At 37.6% G+C, this 19060-nt stretch overlaps 1 protein-coding gene across 1 annotated transcript in view; it reads left to right on the forward strand.

Moving 5' to 3' along the window:
• Positions 1-3218: 3218 nt before the first annotated feature.
• Positions 3219-19060, forward strand: part of LOC104166705 (G-protein coupled receptor 98-like) — a 40889-nt gene continuing 25047 nt past the window's right edge. Inside the window, exons 1-2 of the mRNA XM_009706727.1 lie at positions 3219-3285; positions 4076-4197. Of these exons, the coding sequence (XP_009705029.1) occupies positions 3219-3285; positions 4076-4197 (189 nt within the window). The remainder of the gene's footprint in view (positions 3286-4075; positions 4198-19060) is intronic.

Genomic DNA, 19060 nt, shown 5'->3' on the forward strand with positions numbered 1-19060 from the left:
TGTAAGGAGTGGATGGACTGATAATTGCTTAAATAAAATCTTTCATCATTCCTATTACTAAAAAAAGGTGTGGTAATGGTGTCATGGTGTAAAAAACCAAAACTAAACAAAACCAGCATGGTTTGAATATATAATGCCCAACAGAACTGCTTGAGAATGTCTCAGTTATATCCCACTGATGCTAAGCTGACTACTCCATGGCAGTCTTTCATCTGCTTAGGTTTACTCAAGTAGTCTAAAGGCAACTGCTTGCACTTGGATTCAGAGTAAAAGTCATGTCAGTGAAGGTTCATCTGCCCAGAAATACCCTTTGAGTTTGTTCAGGAGGAAGTTGTTGGTTTTCTTTCCATATGAAGGAAAACACAGATAACTAGACTGTCTATTTTGATTCATTTCAAAGCTGTTTATTGGCATCCTTTTACTTTATGCAGTGCTGTTTTTACAAATTTAAACTGTTGCTGATTTTCTGATAAGTTTCCTCTAGTTATTGACCTTTTGTTTAATGAAAATACAACAAATAGTCTGAACAAAATCAGTGAAAAGAGTTCAAACAACTGAGACTTTAAATGCTGCCAAAGTTTCAACTCTGTATTAACCCTTTACAATACCGGTAATGAAGCAATTGTTACTGACAAAGATAAAAGCAGAATTGTAAAATGTACCAATATTCAGCATGTGGCAAAAAGCCAATATCTTTAGACTTTTTCTTGGTTTAATGCACATATGAATTGATATGTTTGTGTGATTAGCATTCATTACATAAGCTTTCATCAGAATTACTCAAGATACATTCCACAGAGCTCTTGTTAGATTCAATAAGCTTGATTCTGGTTTTACGTGTGGTAGGTTTGTTCTGGTGAGATGGCACTGAATTTATCAAATTTCCCCCTTACACGCTGAAGATAATAAAGTCAGATAGTTGTACATCAGAAGTATGTGGTCATATTGCTCCATTTCCTTCAGCTTCATGTAAACAGCTGCTTCAGCAATCTATGGTTTCAACAATTTAGAGGTGCTAGGTTATGATTTCTATTGAGGTATTTTTCCTTGGGTGATGTTTGGGCACTAAAAGCAGAAATCATGGTGTTAACTTTTGACATGTTCTACTGCCTGCAGTTTGTCATCCCACAATTTGCTTTCTTCTCTCACTTGCCCCCCACCTGAGTTGAACTGTATTGCAAAGTAATACAAAAGTCAAATCATTATTTGAACTTCCTGAGGCAATACTCTTCATTGTTTGCTTTGGTCTATGCACAGCATTTAAAATTCTGTGCATTGATGGTCATTAGGTGCTGGTCTATTATATCAGTTGAATTTTATAAGCAGCTAAAGTTTTTTGTGTGATTTTGACATTTAAACAAAAAGATTATGTCATTCCATTAATATCTGTGCACAAATAAAGCAATGAGTTGCTCTACAGATATTTACTGAATTTACCTCTAAAATTACATTTATGAAAGGGGACATTTGGTGATGTATGTTTTTTTATATTTTATTTCGGTAAATTTCATTACTATAACCTCACAAACCTTATGGTTGCCAGTTTTTTGCTGGTTTTGGTGAACAATGAAGAACATTGTTAAGTATGCATCTAAAAAGTATTTTGATCATTAATGTATGCAATGTAGGATAAAGAGAAATACTTAATGCTCTACTTCTTACTGTACTCCTGGTACTTTAGAGGGCTTTGCATTTTTAATTATTGTAAAAGCATTGTGATGGTATTGTATGTTAGGAGCTGTTAAAGAAAAGCTTATTTCAACATCCATCGAAGCCACAAGGAATTTTTCCATTTTGCCCAAGGGACTTGGAGGTGGGTGCTTTGTGTGCAAGGGATACTAGTGACTCTGGAGTGTGGCGTGAGAAATACCTTGCATTTCCATTCTATTAATCTAACAAAACTGAGTTCCTCCCAGGCAAATAACAGAGGTACATGGCCTTAACCTTCTTCCCCTGATGCTGCTCACATGGATTATTAGTGTTATGTTCTGGATCAGGGATCCTTAGGAAGTCTCAGACCATTCATAAATTTTGGTGAGCCCTTACCTCGCCATGGGAGATGTGATTCAACTGCTTAATGGGCATTGATTGTCACTGGAGACAACCAAGGTTATCATCTGGCCTCCAGCTTTCTCTTCCCTGGGGCCTGTCTTGTACATACGGATCATGTACAGATCCTTTAGATCTCCTTTAGATCTAATACCATGCTAAGGCACCAGCACCCACCCACGATGCCTCCTCAAGTCCTACTAGAGGTCCTGCACTGCATCCTCCCATCCACTGAGAGCAAGCTAGCAATACTGCATGCACAGAAATAGCACTATTTACAAATGGTCAAACTGGAGACGATGCGTATCATGTCCTGAGACTAAGTGGCAGAACAGGAGTACCTTAAGGGTTATTAGAGTTGAGCTTTCAAACACTTTTGCTTAGGGAATCTGATTTTCTTAATGCTGCAATGGTCTTTGTTATTTTCCAGTAAAAACAGGTAGGTTTTTTTTGCACCTAGAGAAAAAGCAAGGCCTTGTTAATTGTTCCAAAGAACTAAATTTATTTTAATATTTTGGTTTTATTATTGCTAGTCCTAGGTTACCACTACCCTAGCATAACGTTAATTTTTGTGTGTAACACAGTATGTCATTATAATTCACTAATGAAATACATGTATTTGTTAAATCTGATGTCACGTTATCAAACAGGGGTTACAGAACAGCCCAAGTTTGCACTCTGGATTTTACTGAGCGTTATTAGGCTTTAATAGGGGAAATTTTAGGAATATAGTACCTGGTCACATTGTGTTTTGCTTCAGATAATTTCCTTGTTTATAAAAATATACACATGCATTTCTGCCAAATAGTTATAACCTGAAGCAACTACTGCTTGCCTCGCTTGAAGGTATACAGTTGGACTTGATGAATACGGTTGGACTTGATGATCTTTGAGGTCTCTTCCAAACATAATGATTCTATGATTCTAAGATAGTCTTGACTTTGACTATTGCCAGCATTTAGAAGGCACTTGTTATTTGTACAACATTAAACAAAATGCCTAATGTGCTCCCAAACTACTGTTTCTGGAATGATGCCCGTCAAAAGCATATCCTCAGTCTTTGCTGATGCTGCGTGACTAATGTGGAGAGGGGCAATGCCTGGCCGAGCACCTCTGCCCCTGCAGTATGCAGACCTGGGCAAACATGGACTTTGAAGTCTTCCGTGAATATGGTCAACACAGGGAGCCAGCGTGATGGACCTGGCTGTCAGCAACAGCAGTGGGTTGGGGTGAAAGGTAACTTCTGCCTTCCTTTTTGCAAACTTTGTCCACACAGACATCTTCCTGCCAGCATTCCTTAAGTCTTTCATGCTGTAAATACAGTAGGGAACATAAAATGCAGCTATATGTGTGTGTGCATAAGGATGGATTCTGGACATATTTTTGAAGGTGAATGAAGTTGACTGGTGCAAAGTCTGTCTTTGAGGGGCTCCTAAACTGAGTGGAGATTGTCAGTTAAATTTTTATAGCTTCAGATGCCTTCTCAAGTTCAGCTTGCAAGTGAAAGTAACAACAAATCAGAGAATAAGCTCATATATTCTTATAAGATATATTCTTACAATTTCTATAATTTGCCGGAGCCATCACAGTTTTTGTATTGGTAATGCTTTTGTTCTTTTCCTTTTCCTCTCAATTCTTGGAAATCCGCTTCTTCCCAAAATTTCCAGAGCTTGCCAAGAGCTCTCCTCTGCTTCCCCCAAGGTCAGCACATTTTCTGACTCCGAGTGTGCTCTTCCCACTTGCAAAGCCCTCATACCTGGTTTGCTGAGCTGGGCTGTGCCCCCCTGACCCCCCACCTCCCAGTCCTTCAGCTGGCCATGCCCTTCTACTGGTCTCCTGGACCCATGGCAGGTCCCGCAAGGCCTTGGACCCCCACCCAGCTGGGGCAGAAGAAGGGCTACCCATCACCGGAGAATGAACTCCAAGGTTGACCACAGTTGGCGAAACTGGGTCCTATGTTGATAATGCTTTAAAAAGTGTTTTCCCCAGGGCGTACGAGCTGAAATGCTGTGTTTCTGTTTTTCAGAGATCCCCTTGGTCTTGTATCTCTTTGCCCTGATTTCCATCACCTGGCTGTGGGGAGGACTGCACATGGCTTACCGGCACCTCTGGATGTTAGTCTTCTTCATCATCTTCAACAGTCTGCAGGTAAGAACTGGTGCCTTTTCCTTCGGTCCTCTTGCGGAGCTGGGGGTCATCTCCACCGCTCCAATATTTTGTCTTCACCAGCTAAACAGCATCCCAAAAGACATTGTGACATGGTGGAAGTATTGATTATGTATTCTGTTTATTTCTCAAATTAACATATAGAGTGCATATTAAAGCAAGGGATGCATTGTTTTGAAACAATAGCGGTATAATTGTGTGGATTTAATTTCATAGCTAATACACTGGGAAAGAGAATTGCTTGCTTCTGTATGTAATGTGCTACTGAGATAATTATACCAGTAAAACAGAAATATCTGCAGCCTTTGCAAAACCAGTAAGTATTTCAGTTTTCAGTATCTGTTAACTCTAATAAAAAAAGTCCCACCAACAAAGATTTAAAATTGTGTAACCCTAATATTGAATTGTTTTCTGTTATGTGAGGGGAGCCTTGAGGCTTAGCTTTTCTCCTACAGCATACATATTGGTAAAGCAAGGACCTTTTCATTGAAAAAAATCAAATATAGACGAGATGTTGACTATTAGTTATAAAAAATGCAAATAGCCCTTTGAAAAATTTTACACATGTAAGTGCTTCCGCTGGAATCAGTACTGCTTTACACTGCATTCAATGCCATACTGCACATTGCAGAATTGAGGTTGGTACATCACGGATGGGAAATTGCCTCTGACGACTGGAAACGGTGAAATTAAGAGGAATTAAAAAACTATATATCCAAGTCTGTTATGTGCAAATTGCTCTGCCATTTCTGTAACAGAAATATCTGTTACACCAGGTATTATTTTCCAATATTAAAAATCTTTACAACTTGTCAAATAAAAATTAATTAAAAACGTATATTTTCACAAACCAGATATGCTTTATATTTGAATTCAAAAGATGGGATTTTCCATAAGCAGCAATCTAATACTTTAAAAACTTACATCTCAGACATATTTTTTTTTTTAAATTGAGAAAAAAAAATTCTTATTGTCCTTGTAATATATTTAATTATTCAGCATATGTTGTCATTTAACTATTCTGTATATATTGGCTCAGATTAGTTATGTTTTTGGTTTTGTGTTTGCTGTTGTTTTTTTTTTGTGAAGTTAGATGAATAGATAATACAATTCAATTGCTATAGTAACTGTCTACAGCATAGACATAAAATTGCTTTTTTGCAGTGAGGGTGCCACAGTTCTGCCAGACTGGTAGTACTACCAAAGCACATTCCCTACCTTTCCTCTCCCCCTGCAAAATCTCAGAGTACAGGAAAATCCCCACAGGAGTTTTAGCACTACAGCTGTAACTACTGCAGCTCTATAGTGAAACTTAATGCACTGATATAAAGCACAAATGTGTGGTTACATGTGTGTATGTATACATATACATTTTCATATATCCTTCCTTACTGTCTCTGTACAAAGAATTATTACTAGAATCCGATCTGCGTTTGTGTTACATAAATCTATCTGGGATACAAAGTTTTCAAAAGGATAATTCATTATAATTGAGATTTTTTGGCAGAGGTAAAACAGTGCCAGAGCTCTGTAATATGCATGGATATTTGTTTTAAAATAAAATTACTTTATTGCCAGTGCATATTTAGGGAAGAGGGATATGAGTACTCTGTGAAAATTACCATTCTTGGCCAGAATGTTGACCCGTCTGTGTAACTGCCAGAAGAGACTTTATATTAGTCTGCTTTATATAGCTTGAAATTTAATTTTGTTCAAGTGAAGTTCAAAGCCATAGAATTATTGTTATGTTAAGTAATGTTGCCAGTTTTAAGAGACCAATTCATGTAATAGGATCAAGAAGTAAAACAGGATGTTGAAAGCTAGTCATGTAAAATATGAGGCCCACAAGGTCTGGGGGGGATTTACTGCCCTGGTGGTCCAGTATGATAGCAGGTGATAGGGAAAACACAGATATAAAAACATACCTAGAATAATGGTTAAGTCATGACTGCTATTAGGGATGCACCACTGAATGACTCCAAAGTTAGGATTTTGTTTAGATCCAGCTAAAAGTGAGATGATACCAGAAATACTTGCTCTTCTCAATCTATGTGAAGTTTTTCAGTTGGTTAAATTTATTGCTCCTTATGTAGTTTCATTTCCATTCATGCACTCTATAATCTTTGAACTTTAGGAAGTAATTTGTTTTTCTTTTATTGGCTACTCTTTGATTGTTGACTGATCTCTTATCAACGTTGGTTGTCCATACAAAAGTTAAATGCCAATAAGACTTGCAGAAGTAGTATGTAATTCTCCTGTGTTTCTACTGGAACTTTTTGGGGAGTATTATAATTTCAGAAATATTTCTACCATAATTTCATTCAACTGAAAGAATATATAATTCTGTATATATTGTTTTGATACTCAAGGGCCTGACATAAATAACTTTCACCCTCAAGAGCTATACTCTTCTGTCGGCTGTATGCTGCAGCAGGTCGTGCACAAAGATCAAATAACTATTGGCAGATGCATTTCTAATCTTTCAGAGGCATGCCCCCAGTTGCATCTCCACCCTCAATTAGACACCTGGGAATATGTATTCAGAACCTTTGTTTGAAATCGTTCAGAGGAGCTAGGAAACAAAAAATATAAGTAACCGAATACTACAAGCTTCACCCTCCACTGGCTGGTTTCCCTTATGTTGTTATCATTGCTGTCCAACACCATGTGTGGAGCACAGCCTTAATTTCAAACTCGTTGAGATGCCTGACTGCGTACATTGCCCTTATGGCCCTAATTCTTCCTTTAACTCTCTACCAACATGAGCAACTGCTTCGCCAATAGCTATTGTCTCTTTTGCATTGGGATCAATTCATTTGGCTTCTCGCTGTAATGGTAATATCTGGGGAATAACTATAGATGTCAATAGGCCTGCAGCATCTCTATTCAAATTACATCAATACTGGTCTTCCACATCAAAAGGAGAAACCTGTTATTTTTGTTATTCCTAGCCCTAGAGGGCTAGAGAGCTAGGAATAGCCTCAAATATGAAACCTCAAAAATAAATGTAAAATGTAAAAATGTATAATGTAGACTGTAAAACCTTAAACATAAAATAAATGTTCCTTTATTGAAAGGAGATGCAAAAATTTCAAATATATAATCTCTTCCTGGTTAATATTTTAAATTAAAACGTGCAGGTCTGGAGCTCAAACTGAAACAGTAGAAAATAAAAACTTTTCATTTCAGCTATGAGGAGCTCAACAACTTCACACTTCGTTTTTCAAAAAACATTTTCTATTCTTAGCTGGAGTTTTCAGACATAAAATGTAACAGGAGAGTATCCACTACCTTTTATTACTAGATATTAGAAATTACTTTTTAAAGTATAAAGTTATCAAATATTTAAAAGGAAAAGATACCTTTTTACTCTGAGAACAGTAAAAAAAATAGAGTAGCTCTTTCACAGTACTACAGTTTTTGTATTTGTTTGTTTGCTTTAATAGGTAATTGTCTTCAGTGCTATGTAAATCTCTACAATAAAACAAGTTTGAAAAACATTTCCTGGAACACCCCCACATTTTAAATAACCGGCCCACATCTATTGTTCTCCTGTTTTAAATTTACTATTTATCTAATCAGGAAACAGAAAAACTGACGTGTGGTTCAGGTGACCAGACATGCAACATGAAATGAAAAACAGGGAAGGAGCAAGGTGAAGACTCTGTAAACTTCCTTAACATGCTTTTCATCAAATAACCAGATAAACCAAATTGTCTTATTTAGAGAAAATATCAGTGTGCAAACTGTTTGCATAGAAGAAAAGTATGTTATTACAAATACTGAATACTGAATAAATTACAGTTGTGCTGTAAGCTGGTATAGCTTTATAAAGCTTTTGCAGACCACGCTCCCAAAAACAAGGGGCTGCTCTCGGGGGGCACACGGTCCCTGCTGTGAGGTCCTTCTGGCCTGAAAGCTCTGCAGAGCCAGGTTCATCCACAATCTGGACAGCTGTCTCTGGTGTCCTTTGAAACATCAATCTCAGCCTGGCTGTTTGAGAATGGGAGAGGATGTGGATAACACAATTTCATAATGATTTCGAGAGAAACTGGTTGTCTTTTAGTGCATGCTGTTGGCATCTCATTCCCATGCGTCATATCTTTATCAGCTCTCAGAATTGATAATGATTGTTAGAATGAGGCCATTTTTCTGCAATAAAAGGCGGTTTTACCATTTATTGGTGGGTATTTCTGTTATACAACATGGCCTGTTTCAGCTGGAAAGCAATTTGGTGTTCATTAAGAGCTTTTCCCCGACAGGAAAGAGAACATGAAATAGTTTACAAGAAACAGAGACCTGCTTCCCTACTGCTCAGGAGCTACAGACCATGTAACGAAGCAGAACGTGACCCGTTAAAATGTGTTGGGTATCCAAATGGATTCAACTCATGAGATTGGAAGGACACTGTGTGTTGTCCAATTTAGTTGTTTAACCTTATGACATACATTTCCTAGGAAATGCACTTGATAGAAAAATCATCTACTAAGGACAAATTGTTTCCGACCACTTCCTGCGGGAAACAGTTCCCATCAGAGACAAGTTTATAGTACGAGCTATTCTAGTGCATGGAGGGGAAAGCAACCCTTTCCCTGTAACTTCAGGAATAAACATACAAAGTGCCGTATGGGGGTACAATAGCTGGTTTACAAAATAAAAAATAAATTTATAAAAGCATGAAAGGAAACAGATAAGAAACATGTTTGGGGTAACTGATGTTTTGAGTTCCTCAGCAATATGCTCCTGATTATCCTACCCAGGCAGCATCTGTGTTGCAGAAACATACTCCGTGCTCTCATGTTCATGTTCATGGCCTCAGCTCCTCATCTTTTCACTTGCAAAACTGAGAGGAACATTTACTTCTTTTCTTTACATACAATTGCCTTCATGGATTTATTCACAAGATATTTGCTGGGGTCAGGACTGAAAGAATAAGCTGCTGTCTTACATGCTTCTCTCTAAAGGTTAGGATTTCACAAGCCGTGTTGCATACGCTATACTCGTCTAAACGATCGCTGTGTTTTTCATGCAATTAGTGGGGTGTTTCTGGTTTGTATAGCTAACGTCATCAGTGACATATTTGCTGTTCAATGGATCCAAAGTTCAGGGCAGTGGGTGGATTTCTTCCCATTGTTTGCAGAGGGGCTGGGATGAGGCTTCAGACCTGCTCTCAGGCTTTTCCATGCAGCTGAATTTCTTTGTATATAATCTTGATTATTCTTTGACTATATTTCTAGCAAACTGTGCTGCACACCCCAATCCTCTATCTTATAATTTGGGGTGTATCTACACTGCAAACCACAAGGTATTAGGTACCCGATAGCTACCCCTGTCATAGTTTCCTGTACCTTGTGCTAAGCCCCACCATGCCCTAACCCCAGCAATAAATTAAATAAATTTTTTAATAAGTAATTTTGAATCAAAACCTTGCTCTGAAATGTTACCATCAACAGTATCAAAACTCCATTTTTCAGAAATTTTAAATCAGGAGAAAAATAAATCAAAACTGGGAGATATCCCATTATTAACCACAGTATTCAAAAAGATCTTATGTGGTTGTTTTGGTTGATGCAGATAAGGGTAAAATGTCTTTGCCTGTTCTGTATTTGAGCACACCAGGATGATTCATGCCCACATAATGACCAAGTGTTACACGTGAAATACATCTTCCCAATAAACACAGGAAAAATCTGGAAGTAAGAGTTGACTGGTGGTTTTCCAAACTGGGCAAAATGGCTGACTAGCCTGATACGACAACTTTTAAAAGTCAACTTATTTGTGGTGGATTACAGTAAGAGAAGATTCAGGAGTTCAAGTGCAAATGTTGAAAAGGCCATGGTACCTTTAACAAGAAATATGGACATACAGAAAAACGAGTGCACAGGTGCACATCCAAACCTGGCATTGGCTGGAGTAGACATGATTCACCAAACTTCATTAATTAAAATAGCAGAGGCAAACCAGAACAGGAGCAGGGGCTGGCTCAAGTAGCAAAGGAGATAAAATATCAAAGAAAACTAGCAGATATGGTGGCAAAAAAACCCCCACCATCTTATAATGAGGAATACTTTGTTTATGGAACAACAGAAAAGAAATGTAGCAAGAGAAATCAGCATGCCACAGTTTTAGAGGCAAAAAAAAAAGTTACAAAATACAGCATCTTGAGGAAGCAAGAAGAGAACAAAGATAAACAGTATTGTAAATGTTTTACATTAGTGCAGTAAAGAAAGTAAACAAGAGTAGATATTTTATAAAGCTCATGCCAGCACCGTTTGCAAATGAAAGATCATTTTTTTCCTAGAACATACTATTTAGCTCTGGGACGTAGTCAGGGGACACTGAGAAGGCCACCACTATAAATAGGTTCATTTCCTGTTTCTTATGGCATCTTCCTGAAGCGTCTCCTCCTGATGAGTCAGAGATGGACTGGATGATCCCGTACAGCAGTTCTGATAATCGAAGTCAAACAAAACCAAACCAAATTAAGTACTAGACACATGAGATGCAAGTAGATGTGGTGGGCTGCAAAAGTCTGCCTAAAGATTTTGCAAAAAGTGATTCTACACTGCAGATAAGCCCAACAAAAGACAATGAAGTCACCATAGTATTGCCAGGTGAACTACAAGCAGAGTATTAGGAAAAGCACATAAGCTTTTTTCAAGTAGAAATAGTACAACCAATACTAAACCCTCTTCTGTCAGCTGAGTACATTCACCAAACACAGTTAAACACAGCTTAAAAAATTAGTACAATACCCCAAAACTAAAATAAAATACACATCCAAAGCAGACATTTCATTTTTGACATCTGTGCAATAAAATATTCTTATGCTGCTTCTAGGGGCTTGAATTCTTTTCCAGACTTCCGATACCTGGAAGGAAAGAAAAAAGTGTACTCAGTATGGTTCACTGGTTTAATAACGAACAACAAAGGAGCAGAAAAAGAAAGTAATTTTGTTAAAGTAAAAAACCCTGAAAATTTGTTCAGTATGTGCATTAATTAAAAAAAAAATTTAAAAAGAGCTAATATAAAACAAATAAAGAAAGTTTGTCACTTTTTGAGAATTTGCACTTTTTGACATCATCAGCTAAACTTCTGTGATGTAATCCTGATTGGGCAATAGCATTGGCATGCGTTATACCAGCTGTGCAAACTTATGAAGCCATCAGAGTGACTTGATTATTCAGACTCAAGCCAATGCAGTATTCAGTTTTATATCCCTTCCTCTATGTATATTACTTCCTTCTTAAAGAAGAATTCTGTGTTCCTAGTTACCACCCTAAACATACTCTAATACATGATTACTGTAATGACTTATGAAATTGTGATAAAATATTCCCTTTACCTATTCAAGTCCTTACATAATGGACCCAAAATCAGTCTATAGCTGAAGACAAAACAAAGAAGAAAGTATGCAGTTCAGGTAAACAAAGGAAAACTTGTTAGGTTGGAACTAAATATCTCCTAAATGTGTAGGAGAAATTGATGTCAGAAGACAGTAGCTTGTGTCTAAAGCTGTGTTTATGATGATCAAAGTATATGGAATAATGCATAATAAAATTGCAAAAAAAAGTATGAAGTGAAAGAATGCACTGGAGTGGGTTTTTTTTACTGGATTTTCAAACAATTGTCAGTCAAAAACATTTGGAGAGTATTTCAATTAGTTGCCCACTTCAAATAGAAAAACATGATTGTAGTGTATTTTTTAAAAAATACTGAGGATAAGTGTGATGGCAAGAAAAAGGTAACATTACACTCAAATTTTAGGAAGGCAGAATATAACTTCAAGAAATTTGTGGTTGACAGTAACTAGGGGAAGTGGAACTCCTCTTGGAAATTAGGCAAAGCACATACCAGGCTGCATCAGGAGGAATCTGGCTAACAGATTGAGTTATCATGCCTGTCTGCTCAGAGCTAGTGAAGTCACACTGAGAATACTCCATCCAGTTTTGGAGTCTCCAGTTCACGAGGTGTGTGGAGAAACTAGTGAGGGTCCAAAGACGGGTTACCATGGTAGTTGGAGGCCTGGAGCACATGTCCTGCAAAGAGTGGCTGAAGGAGCTAGGTTTATTTAGTCAGATGAGGAAGACACCAGTGGAAAATGTAATAGCAGTACGCAAATGTTTGAAAGGTAGTTAAAAAGATGATGATGTCATTCTCTTCCCCTCCACTGTCTTGATAGTGCCAGATAATGACAAGGGCACATGGCCACAAAACTGTGGCATGGGACGTTCAGATTCAGCATTAGGAAAAATAATTCACTAGGAAGAAGTACGGAACTGGAACTGTTGCCCAGAATGGTTTGGGATTTCCACTGTTGTAGGGTTTTAAAGTTCAACTAGAGAAAGTCATGCTGACCTTATCAGTGGACTGACCCTCTGAGTCGACTGAATGACCTTCAGAGGTCACCATCCAGCCAGTTTTCCTGTGGTTCCATGATTTGACATATGGGAAGGTCTATTCTCAACCCATTCATTGATAAACACATTGATAAACAACACCAGCCACATGATACTGAGGTAATGAGTTTTTAGGAAAGCATCAAATTGAATAGCAACAAAGGTGGTGAATGGCCTGGAGCACAAGTCTTACGAGGAGCGGCTGAGGGAGCTGGGGTTGTTTGGTCTGGAGAAGAGGAGGCTGAGGGGAGACCTTATTGCCCTCTACAGCAACCTGAAAGGAGGTTGTAGCAAGGTGGGGGTTGGTCTCTTCTCCCCGGTAACTAGCGATAGGACAAGAGGAAACGGTCTCAAGTGGTGCCAGGGGAGGTTCAGGCTGGACATTAGGAAGAACTTCTTCACTGTTAGAGTCGCTAAGCATTGGAACGGGCTCCCCAGGGAGGTGGTGGAGTCACCATCCCTGGAGGTGTTCAAAAAACATTTAGATGTCGTGCTTCGAGACATGGTTTAGTGGGTTTAGTGGGCATGGTGGCATTGGGTAGAATGTTGGACTTGATGGTCTTTGAGGTCTCTTCCAACCATAACAATTCTATGATTCTAAATATTACAGAGCTAATGATAAAACCCAAAGACCTGGAAATTATATAGACAGGAAAGTTTAGGTAAAATATCAGCCATTTTTAGGAGTGACTTTGGAGCAGTAGATTCAGTTTCTCATGTTTCAGCACTGCAGAGTGGTATCTATGCATACATATCTTCGTGCTGAACATCATTATGTTATGTAGGCTGATCTGAATGTTTCCGTGAAATAAATGCATGTGAAGTTTTAATAGCCTTTAGGAAAAGAATCCTTCCCTTTTCCTCCACCCACAGATTTGCTGCACAAGAACCCTCTGTATTGTGCAAGCCTGGTGCTTCACCAGTATGAGAAGGATGTTTTCTCCTTGTCTTCATGGTAAATACAGATGAGGCCTTGTCTGGGAGCTTGTAAAAGTCATATTAAAAAAAAAAAAAAATTCTTATTTTATATTTATCTTCAGTGGCCTCCAAGTAACTACTGCAGAAAGAGTGAAAGGCATTACTGCTTTTCTCTCTCATAGTTTCACTATTATTCAACATGCTCATGATAGACAATTTTAGCAAAACCCATGATAAGCTAAGATTTCATTCTGAAATAACACTGAAATAACAGGTATTCAGTAAAGACTGGCTTCATTAACCTTTTTCTGAATTACTATATGCAATGTAAAGTCCCTCTTTTTTTGTATTTGATTTTATCCTTGATGTATAATACATTTTAAACAGGTGTCATTGTTGGAAATTGTTTAGATTTTTGGAATGTCATCCAGCTGATGAATGTTGAGTGAATATGAGTTAAAGGACCACCATCCAGCCTTATTTTATAGGATGACTTGATGAACTGGTAAAGAGAAGAGAACAGGAACGTGTATGAAAAATGTGTACAAGACTGGGAAAAAGAAAATCCACCATTTAAGCATATGGTCCTTATAGAATAATGCATGAAGAAACTTCTCTTATAGAGGAAAAAAGTTTATTGCATAGAGCAACCAGTCTGAGTTAAGCAGGAGCTGCAAACTTTTTTTAAAAATAGACCATTTAGTAAATTTTCTCACCTGGTGAATGCCTCCTGTATTCTCCTGGGCAGGACAGAATTAAAGTCATCTTGAAACCATCAGTAAGACCAATTCTTGACAGCTTTTTTTTATAGTACTTTTAAAAAAAAATTCTGGTATTAATCTACATGCACATAAACTGCAAATGCTGCTTTTCCAGTGAGAACAGAGTAGTTCTCTAAGTGCGGTTTATAATGATTTTGCTGGCCTAGGAAATAATGAATCAGAAGTTATCCAAATTAGGACAGAGTTAGTCTAAAAGAAACTGTTCAATGGATTCATTTTAGAAGTGCTTTCTTCTAAAGAAGTGTTGTTGTGAACTCTATCAGGTCCTATTAGAACTAAAGGGGAGGCAGTTTGCTGAAAGAAACAATGACTTTTTGAAACAGTGACATGATATGAAAATATAGTTTGCCTTTTACTCAAAAGCATTTTGGAATGGAGTAAGAAAAGAATCCTTGAAGCAAAGCTGGGAGACATCTAGACATCAGCAAAACCTTTTTGTACCACAACATAGGTTCAGTTATGTCTTATATACTAAATATATTTTGATTTTGTCAACTAGTAGCCTGCTAGTTAGACATCACTTTTACAATTAAAGACCAGACACTTAAAAGTAAGATAAAATATAACTTGGATATAGTGAAGTTAGGCATACTAGTCCAAGACATTATCTGCTAATCCAGACAAAGAAAATGCAGCAAATCTGTTCAGCTCTTAGGGGGGTAATTGATACAGTGCCACAACAAAATTGGAGAAGTAAGAGTAAAGGGAAAAATACAGTAAAAATAAAACGGCAAAAATAAAAAAAAAAGTAATATTACATGTCAGTACTAATCTTCAGTTGCATTTTCATTACGACCATGGCAGAAAAAATGCTATTATAACTTTTTGATTGCACGAATTTAGGGTTCATTGGTGATTCAGAGGACTGATGTATCCTACATAGTGAAATGGAAGATTTTTAGTCTGTGGAATGACTTGACAGGAATTGTACGACAACACTAAGTGCAGAATTATGCACTAAGATACTAATAGTGAAAGAATTTCTGCAGTCAGTTAATAAGTTATCTGTAACTGAGAAGTACAAACCGAGATGGATGTATTGCTTTATCTCAGGACAAATGCAAATCACCAGTATGATACAGACTTCAAAGAAGCAAATGTGATGCTAATTTGGTACCCGACAGCAATATGAATGCCATTGTAAAAGGTACTGGTGAGGCATTATTTGGGATCCTGTGGACATTTCTGAACCCATTGGTCGGACAGATGAATTCTGTATATGTCAGGAGTAGAAGAAAAGTGTTAGTGGTGATCAGGGATTTGAAAATCTAATTTCAGAAGACTGAGGGTATTTCACATGCCAGCAATCATCTATTGTCTGTGTGCATACTGGCCTTGGTCCAGCAGCTGTATAATCACACTAGTGTCATGTTGCACACAAAATAATGTACCCTGTCTCTCAGCAGGCATTTTTTTAGAGACTTCAAGCCTTTTTCTGAGTTGGCCCTAACTCAGAATAACTTTTTTGAGTTCCAACACCTTGGTTCTGCTCAGGAGGCAAGGTGGTGTGAGGGCATAAAGGCGGCGTTGAGCATCAATTTCGAAGTGAAATTCACTTTGAATACATCTACTAGCACGGTGCTCTGCCAGCTGTGATTTGTATGGGCAAACGATTAAACATCTCACCTGCTCAGAAACACTGAGTGTGGCTGTGATCTCATACCACTAAGTTCTTTCAGATTTTCAGTATTTCCTTTTATTAATAAAAGGACCGTGAATTTAAGGAACATAACTGCACTGTAGTAAATTCATTCCAATGTCAGTTTGTTTGAAAGTATTTATGTGTAATGTTGCCAATGTTTTCTTTTCGTACTGAATTTTTGTGATGGATTTTTTTCTCCAAAGGGGAACATGTCAACAGTTAAATGAGAGATCTGAATATAACCACTTAGTAGCAACTCTCTTAGGAAGCTTTCTAATGCATGTGAGGACTGCAAATCTTTGGTTTCTGGAAAGAGCTGAGCAACCGTGAAGCTGGAGCTAACCACAGTTGGATGAACGTTGCTAAATTATGATTTCTTTATTTTAAGCAAAATGTCAAGTGTTGCTCTTTTGCCTTTGCCTTGAAAAAGGTCAACTGGATTAAAAAAAGCACCAGATCAGCTTGTACTGTCAGCTGATTATTTGTTTAAATCTTTGAGATGTGTTGTTTCACTGTTGCAAGAGAGTCATGAAAAGTTTGACAAAGATGTATTAGATCCTCAAGGGTAAAACTGGCAACCGCACTGATATTTTTTTCTTTGCTCTTTGTATGTCTTCTTAAAGGAGGTTGAGAAGAAGGCTTAGTTTTGAGAGTGGTATCATCTTATTTTCTCTCTGTGTGTGTGACTGTGTGTAAATAAAACACAAGACCTACTGGAGACTTCCTAATATTGTGATTGTGCTTCAAAAAATGTGTAACAGGGAAGCAGGCTGAAAATTGTAACACTTATCCTAAAAATATGCTCAGATACCCTGCATACCCCATAGAGGATTTTGAAATGTTGGTATTTCTTGTGCCCCAACAGCCTCTAGGATTAAGCTTTTGAGTTCCAGGAAAGAGAAAACTGGAATTTTAATGGGCAGAGTGATTCCTTTTGAGTGGAGAGGAGTGGAACCAGCAGCTCTTGCAGGGCCTTTTTCTTATTCCTGACATCTTTCAGACGTCAGGAAAACAGTGATTCTCACCATGAAGACTGCTGCTTTCCTGCAAAGCTTTGCTATTTTCACACTAGCTTTTGTGTAACCACCTGTTAGTAATTGAATAGGCCAAATTTTTACTTCATTTAAGGAATATGTGCTTACAGGTCTATTTTCAAGTCTGTCATTTCATTTTCATCAGTGAAAAAAAGGGTTGGTCACACTCCTCACCTGTAGGCACCAAAATGAGTAGACTGGTTTGCAAAGGCTGTTTATGTGGTCAGTAAATAGAGAAAAGTGATTCCAGAGGATGCTTCACCAGACACCTGTGAGGTTCCTCCTTTCTCATTACTTTCAGTTAATATAACATTTCAGTATTTAGGCTCTTTATCATTCAGTATTTAGGCTCTTGTTTTATTAAATAGAAATCTGTTTGTCTTCTAAGAAAACCAACAAAAACCAACACATAAAAAAATGAAAATAATTAATAGTCATTAATTAATTAATAGGCATTAACTGGTTACTTTAAGGTTGCCCTTTTAATGATAGAGTGCTTTGACCTTTCCTTATTACAGTATATTTTGCTGATGAACATCTGCTAAAGCCTTGAGAAATAAGCTCAGATTAGAACCACCTGTTCTAGCTACGTACCTGCCTACTTACTTTTCAGTAAATGCTAATGCCTAGCAATTATTTAGACTGAGAAACTATGATTATGTATTAACTGTGGTGCTCTGGACTTCATGAACGGGCCAGACTTTCACTGTGTTGAATACTGTACAAAGAACAAAAAGATGTCCTGTGCCGTAATGTGTCTATAAACTCCGATGTGAGACAAGACAGGGAGAGTCAGGACATGCAGTACAAGCAGGCAATTAGACAAGAGGCCAGCACGGCAGGTGGGTAACGAGGTTTTGTAGCCAGAGACCTAAGAGGAGGTCATCAAGAAGGTGAGCAGGTTGGATATTTAACTGTTTGTCCATACGAATTGTAACTGGCAGTGTGCTCTGCTATTCAAAATGCTGCATAGTGCGAGGATGAGAGACAATGGGAATAAGTTGAAATAAACCTCAAGTACACTAGGTACCTTTGAGCTGAGGCAGGGAAGAATAAAGACTGTTTCAGTGCTCTAAAACCACACTAAGGACCATGGCTGTGGAGCGTTTTGCAATGAGCAGCGAAGTTTCTCCTATTCTTCCCATAGCAGGAATCCAGTCCCATCCTTGAAACTCTACTGAGATTTAGTCCCAAAGACAATGCTGTCCTTACGCACCTGTTTCTTTGTGCTATTCTACATAGTGGTTTTTTTTTTAAATAATGTCTAGATATTGCATATATGGAGAACAGAAAGTCTGCTAGCACCCATTCCAATACTTCTTTGCCTATCATCTCAGAACATTTTTTCATTTTTCCCTGGGAAATAGGTAATCTCAGAAGGAGAAACAAATCATTTGTATCTGTATTTCTGCAGGGGTTCTGCTTTGCAAATAAGTACAGCAAAGATGTCCTTCACAAAGGGTACAGTAGTACAGGATGTAGTGAGGCCATGGAGTCATGATGAGATTCTTGGACCACTTGAAGTTTTTCTCAAGAGTCAGTGTAGAAATAGCCTAAAAAATAATTTATCCAAGATCTAGCCGAGTGCGCTGAATTTTGTCTGAAGTTACTATCCTCATCTCTTGAAAAACAATGTAACTATCCTTTCCTTTAGGACACATGAAAAAAAAAAAGTGAGAAAGTGTCTTTAGGGTAGCCCTTACAAAATTTTAGAAATATTTAAAGTAACAAAAATGTTTTGCCTCTCAGGAGATATATTTGTAGAAAAATACAGATCTTATCTGGTGTATTTGGACAAACTTACAGAAATTTGAAAATATAGAAAATAAAAAACTTCAGAAATGCAATATTTTAATTAATGTGGTATAAATTAGAAGTTCATATATTGTAAAGGCATTTCAAAGCACGCACAATTAGCCATTTTCTGCTTGTGACAATTATCATAACAGAATACATTGATATAATATATGAAAAACTGAGAATAAATTCTTTTTTAATGACTCTCCTTTTTTTATAGTTCACTTGCCCTGTAAGTAGTCATGTCTGCTCTGCAGCAGCAGGAATTCACAA

Source organism: Cariama cristata, unplaced genomic scaffold, assembly GCF_000690535.1.
Source record: "Cariama cristata isolate BGI_N322 unplaced genomic scaffold, ASM69053v1 scaffold21008, whole genome shotgun sequence".
Lineage (NCBI taxonomy): Eukaryota > Metazoa > Chordata > Aves > Cariamiformes > Cariamidae > Cariama > Cariama cristata.